This window comes from Falco biarmicus, chromosome 7 (genome assembly GCF_023638135.1).
Source record: "Falco biarmicus isolate bFalBia1 chromosome 7, bFalBia1.pri, whole genome shotgun sequence".
Classification (NCBI taxonomy): Eukaryota; Metazoa; Chordata; class Aves; order Falconiformes; family Falconidae; genus Falco; species Falco biarmicus.
Genome location: NC_079294.1, coordinates 3,198,952 through 3,214,282, shown reverse-complemented (window position 1 = coordinate 3,214,282; position 15,331 = coordinate 3,198,952). Strand labels below are relative to the sequence as shown.

General features: G+C 43.0%; 1 protein-coding gene across 4 annotated transcripts in view; it reads left to right on the top strand.

Moving 5' to 3' along the window:
• The first annotated feature begins 12,126 nt into the window (after nucleotides 1-12,126).
• The window catches only part of LRP4 (LDL receptor related protein 4), an 83,446-nt gene continuing 80,241 nt past the window's right edge, over nucleotides 12,127-15,331 (top strand). For all 4 annotated transcript variants that reach the window (XM_056347697.1, XM_056347696.1, XM_056347698.1 and 1 more), the window contains exon 1: nucleotides 12,127-12,318. In XM_056347697.1, the coding sequence (XP_056203672.1) occupies nucleotides 12,234-12,318 (85 nt within the window). In that variant the 5' untranslated portion in view covers nucleotides 12,127-12,233. The remainder of the gene's footprint in view (nucleotides 12,319-15,331) is intronic.

The window sequence follows — 15,331 nt, the reverse complement described above, 5'->3', positions numbered from 1 at the left end:
AAGCCTGGAAATTTTTTGTAAGAGGTACTATTAGGTTATAGGATACATTAGCACAGGTATTTTTGAGGCCAGGGCTTCAGAACTTAGAAAAGTAGGTATTTTCAAGCAGAATGAGAAGACACAGGATTATGTTGTTATATATAAAATCATGGAGAAAAAAGAGCACAACATCTGTAGGAATATGAAGTATCCTACTTCACAGTGAAGCCAGTTATCTGGGGTTTTAGAAAACATCTTTCCTAACATGATGTCTATTCCATAACTGCTTGCTTTAGGGTTTCTGGCAATTTTCAGTGAGATATCTGGTTCTAGGCCACTGTTGGAGAGGAGAAACAGAACTTGACAGACCCCCTGTGATCATTACGTTCAACAGCACAGTTCCTGCACTTCTAACACTAGTGTCAAGATCTCTATTTTCACGAAGCAATCCTTTATCATCAGCCAGGCAATTTCACTGGTGTTCAGAAGCCAAATCTAAAAGCCTTCCTCTCCCATATCGGTAGTCAGCTGAGCTGGTAGGAGCCTTCCACAGGTTGTGCACTGTTTCTTTTTTTATTTTTTAAACCATTTCTGTAAACCACAATTTATTCTTGATCAATATCTGGAGCAGTCATTTACAGAAGGTCTTTACAGTCCAATTTTAAATACTACATTCTAATATCTATCTGGGATTTTTTTTTCATGTTACTCTTTGGTTTCTACGGGTTGGGCTATGTTATTTCCTTTAAACCAGCTAAGGGAATCCTTTTGGACAATGAGCCCTTTTGTGGTTTTAATAATGACAAGTTTCAGTAGTAGTGGCGCCTGACTGTTAACAACTCAAAGAAAACTATATAAAAACAAGATGTTATTTCTGGAGCCATTTATAGACTTTCCTGTTTATTATTATTTCTCTCTGACCTTGCCAGAGCCAGGATTAGGTGATATAACAGATCAGCTGCAGCACTCACCTGTTCTCTCACACTCATGACCTGAAAAGGGACAAATGCTGCATGCCTGGCCATAGGTATTAAGTTTGTTTTCCCATGTTGATTTTAGAACCCTAGACTAGTGCATTTTAATAAATAAAGCAGGCTTTTCTGGGTCACTGGAAAACATCTGCAAGTTTGATAGCTGCCCCAAGAGGGGCAAATCTACCAGAGGCTTAATGTTCTTTTGGACCCAGCTGGAAGAGTGATGGTTGAAAAAACCCTTTTTTTTCTCTGTCACAAGCCCTTGGTAGATTATCAGAGGTGCAGGTCTCACTTCAGGGCAAGCATATGGAGTACACTTTTAGGGTCACCATCTGCCCTGGGAATCATGATGGTGCTTACATCTCTTAACTAAAGTTGCTGAGTTTTGTCTACCAGGGATATTTAGGTATTCAATCAGTCTTTCAGGGAGGATCAGCTGGACTACATTGATAACATTTTGTTCACAGCCTCTTCCAGAGTTAAAGAGACCTTGATTTGATTTAGCATAATTAACTTCAAACTGTGGTTTAAGTAGTCTTTCAGAAATCATACCTATAGGTAAACTGGGCTAATTTACTTATATAAGAGTTCATGTGACCACCAGTTTGAAAACAATGGTATAATTTATGTCATGAAAGAAAATTACTTTATCATATTTTGATGCATGGACTGAAAAACTCCTTTCTGTGTCAGTTTTATAAGTGTTTCTCAGCAATTTAGCTTAAATCAGACTTCTGTTTTCCTCCATTCCTACATATTTTGCTCCCACTATGTTAATTGCTTGGCTTACTCCTTGCTGGTTTTATGTTCACCTTCCTAAATTATACCATAGAAGTTGAGCTGAAATATTTTCCTTTTATTAGCCAAAGTTCTTCTGAGAAACAGCTCCTCTTTCAGAGAGAGTATTATATGGAATAATAAACAGGACTAGATATCAAGAAACAAATTCCAGAGGAAATGCCGTGTTTTAAACAGACTGAGTCATTTTGTCTGGCTTCTCTTACTTTTTCTTGGAATGAGATATTTTATTTGCTTACAATTTTAGCAATTATTGCTAAAGTAATTACAATAAAGCCTAGGCATATTGGAGGAAACTTAACTTTTCTATTTTTTTTCTCTTCAGGTGACAGCTGGAAATGCTATCGCTTTAAACATTACAACTGCAACATCCACAGAACTAGGCTGTGGGCAGTCTTCAGTCCTGTTCCATCTGACTTCTATGAAATTAATGTAAGCCAGTTTCACAGAAACACTAGGAAACTGTTTATACTTTCTTGTTGATCCCTTGACCATCCAAAGCCTTGTCCTATTTTAAAAAGCTAAGAGCCTGTTTTGTGCAGGACTTAGCTTTTGAGGTTTTGATGGTGCTTTGGGCTTTTTGAGGCTTCCCACACATTTGCCTGTTGAGCTTTACCTAGTACATAACAATTAATAAAATTGCAAGTGTGATAACAAAATGTGTTTTTCTTAAGACACCTGAAAAACAAGTCATAATGAGAGGAGAAAAACACTGACTTAAAGAACTGTCAATCTTTATTGATAATCTATTATTGCAAGCACCATAGCAGAGGTAAGTTTTGAGGAAAGAGCTGAAGCAATGGAGAATAAGAGCCTCACATGCTGTTATTTATGTAAATTATTGGAAATCTTGTAAGTGAAATTAAGATTCTATTATGCAATGCAGTTTAAAAATCAGTGGTGCTGAAACTGGATGATTCATTTATGAGTCAGTTGCAAACCCATAAAACCCTCCCATTAAATTTCTGATTTAATAATTACTTCTATGAATTGTGACCAAACTTTGTAAACAGATGCACTAAAAATACAATTCTCTTAAATGAAAAAGTCAGCCAAGATCACAATGAAATTATGCGATGAAATCCATATTTTCATATTGTTGATTCCTCAGGAGACATTTACAGAGAAAGTTCCAGTACTTTTACTGCTTATCCTAATCCTAGCCTTCTCAAGTTGAATGAACAGTTTATCTGGTTCACATGCAGCATAGTGCTTTTGCATGAGTACACCAATCATTATTCTCTAATAATGCATTATTAATATATATTAGTTTATCTTTTGGAGTAAAAACTAGATAGATAGGACTTACATTGTTCTTTAAGATCAATGGTCTTTAAAGAAATCGCAAAGTTTCTTACTCCTAACATCTGCCACAAGATGAAGTCTGGAAACAGCTATGTTTTCCAGCTAGTGACAGAACATGACAACAAACAACAAGACAGCAGCAGTTCTTTTAAGTAGCCAGCATTTGTACCACTAAAGGGCTTAAATATGCCTTCTTTAATTGTGAGAATAAACTCAGCCAGTAAGGTGTCATAAGGATGCACGAAACTGTGCTGTGAATGTTATGCCATCATAATTTTTTAAAATTTATTTACTAGCTTACCTGCATTTTAATCTGGATTGCTGAGATATTTTTTCCCCTTGAACTGGTGGACAGAAAGAAAGCAAGCAGAGTTCTGATCTAATTTACAGGTCTTTCTGTATTGATGAGCTTTATGTTCACCTGAGGATTTTGGTCTAATCAAGCTCCCAGATCCTTGTATTTTAAATATAAGTTGTTAGGAGAAAAAACCTTGAAACATTTTTCTACTCCTCAGACATAGGAATACTTCTAAATTCTGGGTGATCTGCTTATGAGAAGAGGGAATATTATTATGATAGGTTCTCCTGGCACATATTAAATACCTGTCCAAATTCTGGTTGGCTTTGAGCTTAGTGTTAGCAAGCAAAGTTGGCTTTTTTTTTTTTTTTTGGTAATGGCAAACTGTTGAAAGACTCTCCTTCAGTTTTTGTTCCTATTATCTCGTCAGGAAGGAAAGGACAACATCTTTAAAAGTACTTAAGTGCCAAGCGAGTGACCCTTCTCTGCTGGAATGCTGCCCCACTAATGATGCAGAGAAGAAAAACAGCCATTTCTGGCAGAGTTTGCAGAATCTCTCATGCCAAAAAAAAAAAAGTCTAAAATGCCTGGTAAAAATAAATATCACTATGAAATTCTGGCATGGGAAGTATTTCTGACAGCCAAAGCTTAGCTCATCCTGGGGGGTAACCCAAGAAGGCCTGCAATTTTCATTCTTTATTCCTACTCATCGAATGTTCCTTGCAAACTTAAGCTGCCAGACTGTGTTATCTATTAGACCAGGTGTCTGTGTGAGAAATTTATAAGTAAATGGCTCTGTGTGTGTGCAAGACAGTAGGCAAATTTATGTGGGAATGAGCTATTGCTTCTTGGGCTGAAGTAAAGCAGTAACTGATGGCTGTACTGGCCAGCTCATATGGGAAAGGTATATAACTTTCTGTGTGCAGTACAGAGATTTAGCACATTCAAAATACTGTGAAAGTATTTTGTCCTATAACATGTACCTGGAAAAGCAAATGATGAAACCAAGGGAAAAAGAAAAAATGAAAGAAAAATGTTATCACAGATTCATTAAATCATGGAATTCTTGCAAAACAATCCTTAGTTCTGCTTGTTAGGTACACAAAAGAGAGCCTGAGTGTTTATTAGGGCTGTTGTGAGAAAGCACTGTGGAACCCTGCAGCTATGCAAGAGCTGAAGTCAGTATTTATTTTTTTTCTGAAAGCACACATTGGTATCCCAGTCATTCACTGTGTAATATAAGAGGACAAAGTGATGAATGTTCTTTCCTTTTCCCTCCATAATACTTGGGGTGTTTTCGAGAGTAATGTCTTTTGGAGTCACTAGAGGAGATGATAGAGACCAGAAGAGGATATAATGGTAGGAGTACTTATGAAGAGAAGCTGAGTAGTGGATGGGAGACAGAAAGGGTAGTATGTGAATCACTTACTCAGAGAAAAGATAAGCCACAGGAGACTGAAACAGCAAACGAAGATCATGGCAATTAATTGTAAACAGAACCGAGGGAACATGGAACCTTTTACAGAATATAGTAGCAAATGAAGACATTAAATTTTATCTGAGAAACTTGTTTAAATTTCTCTTGATTTGTTAACTTTAGCATGCTAGTTTCTAAAACACAGCAAAAGAGATTGACTATTCTGCATTAGAAACTGATAATAAAATGCTAAGTAGTAAGAAAATATCCTTAAGGTTCCAACGCTTAAACTTCACACTTTGTGTTAGTGAACAAAGAGTTGTTCCTTGGACACTTAGAGTTTAGGTGTGGATCAAAGTTTCTTTCAAACTCTGTGACTAGAAACCATTTCTGATATTTACTAAGTATACTCAGTATACTCTAGGTTGTGTGAAACAAAAACCTGCAGTCTCTATGACAAAGTTTTCACTGTGCATTAAAAGCATGGTTTTGTGCTCGCTGAAGTCACCGATAAAATTTCCATCAACTCTGCTGACCTGGAATGAAGCATAAATGGAGATTCAATACACAAATCCACATTACCTTGAACTTTCAGAATGCTAATATTATGTTAATACGCTTAAGTATCCTAACATCGCGATGACATGGACATAAGGATACCTGGCTAGCAGGGAGGTTGGACGTGTGTGCATATGCGTGGGTGGCTGATCTCAGACTCATGTGAAGGGTGTGTGCAGCTCTGGATCTTGCTCCCACCTGTGCCTTTATTCAGGTCTCACTTCATGCTGGTAAGAAGCAATTAATTTGTTCCCTCATTCACATTTATCAAGAGCTAATATGAGAGAGGGAGAGGTGTTAAGAGGCGTCTCTGATTCAGCCATCTGATAGGAAAGCAGATGGTTGACATGCCTGTATGTCTTATCAGAAAGACTCAAGGGTTATATCTTGTGCATGCTGGCAGTACTTGCCTAACCCATTATGCCAGTAAAGTATTAGAACTGAATCACCTTCAAGAAAGAAAACACTCTTTATCTGTCTGTCTACGTTTTTACATCTCCATAGTGGCAGGGCTTCTGCAAACAAGAAAGGTTTGTGAGCTGAGGGAAAGATACATTTATGTCTTTCATATCTGTTCTCACTACTTCTTTCTCTTCCAGGCCTAATTCATGTATTCCAGTTTTTTGAGAAAGGAAAACTTTGCCCATCAGAGATATTCCACATACTGAGACATAAGGTCACCTTTCTTTCTGATTGTGTGATTGATTTCTATCACAAACTTTTTGTCTGAATACAGAGACTGTTGATGACAGACTACATTAATAGCTTGAAGTCAAAGAAAGAAACAGGTCTTCAGTTCCTAGAAAATGCTTCTCTGTGCAGTAAAAACTAATTTAGGAGCCACAACTTGCTTCTTAGCTTTTGAATGTATTTGGAGAATAAAGGTGGTTAGGCTTCTGTCTTCAAACTGAATTCTTCTACTGCTGACTTTTAAAAGAACATTTTCCTTTTATGCTCTTCCTCTTTTCTCTTCTTTTTTTCTGTGCCAGAGTCAAGGTATTAAGCTGTGCTGTTCCTAAGGCTAGGCCACAGGCTACCTTTGCAATGCAGACATTGTGCAAGGCCTGGGTAATTGCCATTTCACTGCAGGGAGGAGTCTCATCAGGAATAGAAGACAGTGTATTTGCATTATTTTTACATGGAGGATGTAAGGGAACCGGCAAAAGAAGGAGCAGAACCAGCTTGCAAGACACCCAGGAAGAGCTACCATCTCAAAGAGAACATGAAGAAAGGTTTGGTTTGGGGTTTTTTCCCCTAGTTTGAGAGTCAATTTACTTAGGGTTGAGGGTTTTTTCTTTCTTTTTTCCCAGAGTGGAAGATTGAACAGCCTGGCAGGTTGGCTTCAGTCCCACCTTCCAGACACACACACACAAAAAAGGGTGGGGTTAGGGGGTGGTGTGTGTGTGTTTCAGATGGATCTGCACTTTGGTCATCAAATTACAAAGGACCTTTTGCAAGATTATTCGTATCGCAGCTTCTGAATGTAGCTATTTCATGTAATCTATAGTTTTGCGGTTTTGCACTGCAAAGTAGAATTAATGGTGGTCCATGAGATAATCACAAAGTTTCCCAAAATAAATGCGCACTTGAAATGCTTAGAAGGCAGCAGATAAATGAAAGGTGAAGAAAAGGAAGTAAACATAAGCTTGAACTTGTTAACCTGAATTTTATTTTGTTGTAGATGAAAACAATTGTGGTACCACTGCAGAAGATGCCACGTGATTTACTATTTTCTTAAGAGTAAGTGGGCAGTAGTTTGGGAAACACCGTAAAGGACAATGATGACAGGATTTGAACATTTGTAACACCTATGGGCGTATCTCGGTATACAGTAGTAGTGCCACCACTTAGAAAACTTCAGGGAAGGCAACGAGGGAAAAAGTGATAGCATAAAATATAAATCAATGCTAAAATTTAATTTAATGTATTTAACACAGAGACCATCATTTACAAACTAGTTACCAGCTGCGAAAGCTGTAGGTCCCTCAGCTCTTTGGAAAATTGAACTGTTTCTTTACATGTCCAGTGGTGAATTCAGAGGCCCAACTGCCTAACTGCATCTTCCTACGTATAGGTAAAAACTTGACGTTTAACTGGTATTCCAAGCTACCACCTCTTTGGTTCACTGGTGATACTGAAGAGAGAACTGATGTGGCTAATGTAGCAGTGGAATAATGGTAGAAATTAAAAAGGCCATTGGAAAATCCCATAGTCTGATACTACGGAACGCGTGATTTTATCTTGAACCTAGAGCTCTGCTGGGAACAACTTGTTTTTTTCCTGGCTTTTCTGTTTAGTTAGTGGAGCTCACTAGTAATAGAGGATGTGATCAACCGGAGTGCAGAGTATGTAATGGGCTTTCCAGCTAGAATTTTCTGAATTGTATCCGTTATGGAACTTAGATTTGGGAGCGGTCCCAAAGGATCGCCTGGTCCAGCCTGCACTGCATCAAGACTAAATATATGGAGGCTACTACCACCATGCTTATCAACCTTTATTCTTAAAAAAATCCAGTAGAAGAGATTCCACAATCCCCCTAGACAGTCTGCTCCAGTGTTGAAAAATCCGTAGCTGGAATGCTGATCAGCAAAATCTTTTTAAGCATTTCTTGTCACAAATCAAGTTGACTGTTTCATGTCTTTCTGCTGCAGCCATGGAGGATAGCTGATCAACATCTCTCTAATGAGCTTGTATGTATTGGAAAGCTGCAGCTTGCTTGAAGCTTTTATTTTCTTGACTAGGCAAATCCAATTTCTTCAGCTTTTTCTCAAAGGGTTTGTTTTCTAAACTTCTTGTTCTTGTTGTTATTTTCTTGTTTCTGTTCAGCTGTGTTTGTATTTCTAAGGTGTTCATCCAGGACCAGACATATGCCACTTGGGGCTTCAGTATTAAGAAATCAAACAAATTGTCTTGTATATGACACACATGTTAATGCATTCGAGAATTAAACACATAGTTTGGCAGTGGCACTGCACTCTTGGTTTATATTGTTCGTTATCAGTACAACCTTAAGATCTGTTTTTACTGTATTTCTGTCTAGTCAGGAATTTACATTGTTTCTTGATGTCTGTTTCCTAAGAATAATATTTTATATTTCTCATTACTGTTTTTTTCCTTGCTGGTTTTTGGATAACCCATCCAATTTGTCAATAGCATTCAGGGTGTCTGATCTCATCTTTCCTAGCATTCACATGCCCTACCATTGTTTTGAGGTTATCAGTTTTTTAAGCACAGATTTTACAAGCATAAACATTGTACCATCTGAGTTGTTAGTGAACTAAACAAAACAGAGCTTGGGACAGACCCTGAAAGGTATCTTTCTGAGGTGCCTTTGCATTTTGATGAATAACCACTAATGACCACTATGGTTTCCTTCTGTCAGATGCCCGCACACCTTCCACTAGTTGTATTTAAAATGTCATTCTGTGAAAGTGTCTTGTGAGATGGTGCCAAAAGCCATATAAGATGTATCATGTCTGTTGCCTTCTGTTTACCCAGTGAGCTTAACGTTACTTAGAAAAAGGGAACCCAATTTAGCACAAATGCATTTTGCCCATTTTCCATGTGCTTTTTTCATTTATTAATTAATAAATAATAAATTAATTAATTCTGTCTCAAATATTTTAACCACAATTGCTCCAAACATTTCTGAACATAGCAATTAAGCTATGTGATCTGTCACTCTCTTCTAGGAAACCTGCAGTGTGGAGAAGCATCTTCCCAAGGAAGAGCCCGTTTGAATGCTTAAGAATATTTTGACAGGTAAGACCAAAACAACTGTCCATTCAATTTTTTTCCCTTGTTTTTTTTCCGCTTTTTTTAACCTCTTCTTAAGGTCTCCACAGTTTTAAAATAGTTAAAGCATATTTTCCCCTAGTAATCCTACCTGGTTCTGGTTCCTTTCTTGTTTTTCCAATGACAGCGTGCCCTTGGGTCTCTTTCTCCCAACACAGGGTTGCTATTAAAAATTATTCTGAAAGTGGTGCAAACTTTTAGTATTATTTCATAGTAGTGATTTTCTGTCATTGGACTGGTTTATTTCTCTAATGTGTGTGGGAGAATTATGTCCCAAAATGGTTATTAGGATAATAAACTTCTTCCTGTTCCCTTTATAAGGACTGGTGGGGGTTTTTTGATTAAGCATGTTGTCATATAAATTAATTGTTAATTATATTTTAATTACTTCTTTCTCATCTGTCTTACAGTACTTCCATTATATATCACTTATCAGTGATCTATAAATTATTACAGATTACTTAGTCATGTGCGTCCCTCCTCGCTGTAGGTTAAAGCAAGTACCTACCTTGTGCACGGATTGAAGTGCATTCTATTATTTACATAGTCTTTCTTAAAGTTTTTGGTTTGAAAGAGCTAAGTCCTAAGCATATGGCTAAATTTTACCAGCATTATTTAGCAGCCCTTCTACTTTTTTTCACCAAAAATACCCAGTTTACACTGCATAAGTCTACTTTACAATTATCCCTCAAGGATCCCACGTGGAGTCAGGGTTATATTCAGTCATAGTGTTGTATCAACAGGTAGGTAATTGAGAGGTTTACAATGTAAATTTCCATCTGCTCGACTGCAACCAATTTAGGAGATGGTTATGAAAGACAATACCATGTGCTTCTCTAACATTTCACCAGGGGATTTCAAAATGATTTAGAAGACAGATATAATTTAGAGAAGTTGAGCTTGAAGAGGAAAGCGGTTGCCAGAATACAGCACAAGATGCAGAGGACTGCTAGACAGACTTTAACAAACACAAGTGGGTAAAAACATTTGTTCCCTGGGGAGAGGAGAACTGAGGAGTTAATGAGTGAATTTATTTGTGTTTAGGACAATATTTTTCAAGAGGCTTTTGTTTCCAACAGAGGAAAATACTCGTCTCAACTGCTGGAAGACTGTTCCATGACCTAAGTGTATAATTATCAGAAAGTTCTGGGCCTCGTGTCTGTGCTTTATCACTTTCAGTACTTTGGCATCTGAACTTCTTACAAGCTTCTGTGAGCCTGAAGTTGGCAGGGCTCCCGATTTATACTACCTGAGGATCTACCCCGGTAGAGAATATAAAATTAATTTTGGTTATTTTGCCCTGTATCTTAGGGGGATGCAGTGAAGGGTTTTGCATGCTAGCCAGTCAGCCAACCCCCACCCAGTCAGAGTGATGTTGATGTTTTCTCTCCCTGAACTTCAATCCACTTTTCCCAGCTCTACCACTTCAATCATCTTGAACTCTGGCATCCTGGAGTTTATTCCTTCACAATAACTGCTTCTTCTTTCCATGCGTCATTCTGTCACTGCTTCTGAATCAATGTTAGCATAGAGAGTTTTTTTAATCTCTCCACCTCAATCAGTCCCTCTTGGCTATCTGTGTTTGTTGTTACTCTTTTGCAGCTTTGTACGCTTTGCCTATCAAATATGTAGAATTCAATGCCATAGTCTGTGTGCTGTTGCATTCATGCTACGTAAAGTGGATTGATTCCCATCTTGCAGCAGCGATTCTGCATATAAAGCAATAAGTCTGCATTTTTTTTAATTTTGGGGGCCATATATTATAGATTGATGCAAGGTTTGCTGCTTACTGTTCCTTATGGTGTTCTTGCTCTTGGGAGTTCTCAGTAAAGCTCTGTGTTGGATTATTTTTTCCTTTCCATTGAGCTCAATTTGTCAAGACTCAGTCCCTGTTTCAATTTTATGTTGACGTTTTTAATAACATCCCTTGTCTTCACTATTTTACACTTAATTAATAGGAGTGGCAGAATCATCTCAATCACATGCTGTGCTGTTTACTTGCTCTTGTGATTCTTTAAAGGAGAGGATTAACTGCAGATTGCTCTGGCTTCATCTATATGAAGGCTTTAAATAAGACCATTCCTGCGATTGGCCCTTTGGTGTCAATTTGACAAAATTCCCCATCTTCCCCTGTGGTCCAGAGTTTGGACTATCTGAATCAGGTTTCTATTCAAGTTAATACTTTGAAATCAACCAAGATTAATTATTTGACAACAGTTTCTCACGTTACCAACCCTATGTATTACAACGTTGAATTACGCCACAGAGGAACGTAAAACTGGCTTTAAGGATGATGCCCGGTGAAAGTCCGTCTGCTTTTAATTGCAGCGCAGACTATAAGGCACGTCAGACAATCGTCCAAGTGTCAGTTTCTACCCCTGCAGGCAACGACCCTTGCTCTGTTTTTGGGGTATCCGAGATTCACAGAGCAGCAGCCGTCTCCGGCCCTCCCTCACAGCAGCACACTTGTGATGAACGGAGGGAAAGCCCGGCCGTTTCGCTGCGATAGCGACAGGCACGCCGGGCGAAGCGCTCGGCACCGAGGCGCTTCCAGGCGTTCGGTCCCTGCAGGGGGTTTGGCAAACGGGGACGGGTGCAGGCAGCTGGCACAAGCCGGGAAGCGGTGGCAACGCCTGGGGGAACCGCTGGGCCACCGGGGGCTACCGGGCAGCCAAGAGCCCGGAGCGATGCTCCTCGCCAGCTCTGCGGGGCTTGGGGCGGCGGGAGCCCCGGGGCCGCTCTGGGAAGCGCTTCCCCCCCCGCGGCACGGGCGGAGAGGGGCCGGGGGCGAGCCCGGGGGTCTGCCCGCGAGGCGGGCTCCAGCGGGCGGGGATGGGGAGGGGGCGTCCGCCCGCGGAGCCGCGGCCCCTGGACCGCCTCTGCCGCGCCGAAAGTTTGCGAAGTGCTTCGGCGCTGGGGGGGAGCGGGGCGGGGGCTGCCCCGGCAGGGCTCCTCCTCCGGGGCCGGGCCTGGGCCGGGCGGAGCGGGGAGCGAGCCCCCAGCCCCGGAGCTGCCGCGGCCGCGGAGGGAGCGAGCGGCGGCCGCGCCGGGGTGCTTGGGCGCAGGGGGAGCCCGGGACGCGGCTGCGGGCGGCCCGGGCGCTGCCACCATGAGGCGGCGCGGCGGGGGCTGCCTCCTGCCCGCGCCTCCGCAGCTCCTGCTGCTGCTGCTGGGAGCGCTGCTCCGCGCCAGAGGTAAGCGGCTACCGCGGCACCCGCTGCCCCGGGAGGGGGCCCGGCCGCCGGCCCCGGGGAGCGCGGCCCGGGGCGCGGAGCCCTGGCTCCGCCGCGCCGCTCACCTGCCCGCGCCCCCGCGGCTGGGGCGCCCTGTCCTGCCCTGCCCCGCCGCGCTTTGTCCGCGCCCCGTCCGGGCTCTCGCCTCCCCCGCGCCCCGGCGCGGCGGCCCGTGGCCGGCGGGGTTCCGCGGCAGGCCGGGCGCGGGGGGTCCCGGGGCGGCGGGGTGCGGGGGGCGCTGCCCTGGCCGGGCCGCCGCGAGCCCCCGCCGCCCACGCGGCCGCTACGCCCCGCGGAAGTTTGGCGGCGGGCGCGGGCTTTGTTCCCGCGGGGCGGGCGAGCGGCGGGGCGGGCGCGCAGGTTGCCTCGGAGGCTGCCGTGCCCGGCGTGTCGGGACAGCCGCCGCTCCGCAGCAGGAATGCAGCCGCGCACCGCCGCCACGGGCCCCTTAAAGGTACAGCCCGGCTGCGCGGCGCGGCCCCCGGCTACCTGCCTGCCTCGGCGGGGCCGGCGCCGCGCCTGGCGGAGCGGTGCCGGGGCAGCAGCGGCACCCGGGGCAGCGGCGAGGGAGGCAGGGGCTCGGCCGCCGGCCGGGCGAGCGGGGCGGCAGCTCCGCGAAGTCCCGCCGGTGGAAACTTGGAAGCTTTGTGGTTGCTCTATCAACTGAAAAGCAATTGCTGGTTCTTCGTCTTGTGCGGTAACGCTTTATTTGGCGAGTGCGCCCGGTGGAGGGGCAAACATCGGGACGCTGCGCGGAATTGTTTATAGAGAGTTGGCAGGCTTTTGGGGGAGGGGTGCGGAGAGGAGACACGCACCTCACTGCTCTCCCTCCGCTCCCATGGCAGCTGCTGTATAATTTCACCCATCCGTTTTCTCCCGTGCTACTCTGAAATTACAGGAAGCATTTGCAGTGGGGCTGCTGACCTCCATCGTTCGGCAAGTATTGCCCCTGGGGCGCAATCGCATGGAGTTTGGGTTTCAAGTAATATTATTTCTCTTCTAACAAGAATCCTAATTGCAGGCAGCTTTGAAGAAGGTGCTAAACCAGCTTGGAGTGGCAGAGCAGACAGCTGCAGTTCTGTGTATCAGAAAATCTGCTTTTTAGTGAACCAGAAGTGCTCTTTAAGTTCCCAAGTGCCACACAGATACTTAGCCTGCAGTCTAGGAGAGAGAAGGATCTAAAACCGAGATCTTAGTGTAGGTGCAGATCTGGATGTGTTTTATTTTGGCCGTTACCCAGGTGCTCCTCGTTAATGTGTCTGGGCTGTTAACAGCCCTGTGGGGGATGTCTGATTGTAAAGTGCAGGTTTGCTCGTAGGTGGTTGTGCCTTGATGTCTCCAGGACACTTTTTATGGCAGTTTGTCTCTCTTTCAAGTAGTTTGCCCATCAGGGCACTTTCCTATATCATCTTGTCAAATGAATGTGAGTTTATGATTGGGTGTGCCAGCTGCTTCCAGAGGCGAGCATCCTCTTCCCTTCATGGGAAGATACATTTTGCAATGACGACACAGTACCCAAGGAATTTTTTTCCTCTTTGAAGCAAGAAAATACAGGACATGTCAGCATGGAGGTGTCGGAGAAGATGCCAGAGTTTGTGGTGAGTCGGTGTTCTTCCCCTTAGCTAGAAATTTCTTGTCGCTGTCCCTTAGAAGTACCTGCAGGGATGGTGTACAGCTTAACTGTCATAAAAGCATTCACAGCCACAGAACTCGCAATGCCAAACAGGTAAACTGTTAGAAACGTGTGGTTGTTTACCACTGTGCCTCAGTACAAGAGCAGGTAAAGCAAACAAGTGTGCAAGATCAACCTTTGACCCTCTTTTGATGGATAGTGGCAGTTAAAGCTGGAGAAGTCTGTGCCAAAAAAAAAAAAAGGTCTGCAAGTATCTTGAGCTCTTGGCAAAGCACCTTGCAGGTAAAAAGGGGTATACAGAGAGAATTCAAAGCTAATGCCATGCACTGCTGGTGCGCAGTGATGAAGGTGGCCCTGATGTTAATGGTGAGCTGTGGTAGTATAAATACAGAATGTCACAGAACCTGTCTGGGTGATGTGCTTGCCCTTCTGGCTCCTGGAGCTCTGCCAGAAAAATATATGGCTAATGTCAGAGTTTCACTCTCTGAACATCTTGGCTACATATTAGAGTCACAAACCTAACGTGATATCTCTGTAGTAGTTTGCAGTGGGAACAGTGATCTCCGTTACCTGTGCTTGGCACTGCATTGCTTCTGCAGCTCTCAGCCAAGTGCAAAGCCCCGTTTTCCTGTTGTCAGCTTGCAGCTGATAATGTTCTACTTCCTGGGTGTGCTGAGGGGGCCTGGCTTTACTGTGGGTCAGGCGGGATGATATTCACAAATCTCACGATCACCCTGAATTACCTCAACTGTTTCTTTTTGTCAAAGTGATGATGGCACTGAGTAACATCCCCTCTCTTCTAAAATGAAGAGTAAGATGCTGCAGGAGGCTGACACCACAAAGTGGTGGTGTTGGGGGTTTTGTTTCATTTTATTTTGTTTGGGTTTGTTTTGCTTAACAATTCTGTGTCAACTGAAAACATGGTAGAATTAGTGGAAAAGCATAAAGCATAAGTCTTCCAGTATGAAGTTAACATTATTGTTTCATTTATGTAGTGTAGATAAGCAAATTTTTTTATCTTCTCTTTCCAAAAGCTTCCAGTTGAGTGCTTTAGCACTGTTTTCTGCAAGAGAGAATCCCTTCTTGCATCCTGGGAGTGTGGGTGTATTTAGCAACCAAATTAATAGGTGCTTAAAGTGCTTGCATTTCCACAGTGTCGAGTGAACCTTGAAGAGGGATATTCTGTTCATGTGGACCATAAAATAGCATTCAGCAAACTTGGAGGTGTTTGGCTACTTTGTGTTCACTGAAGTTACAGAAGATAAAGCGGTTGGATATAAACCTGATCCAGTTGTTTGTAGGTCAGACCAGAAGGCGGTACTTGTTCTTATGTTAACCAGA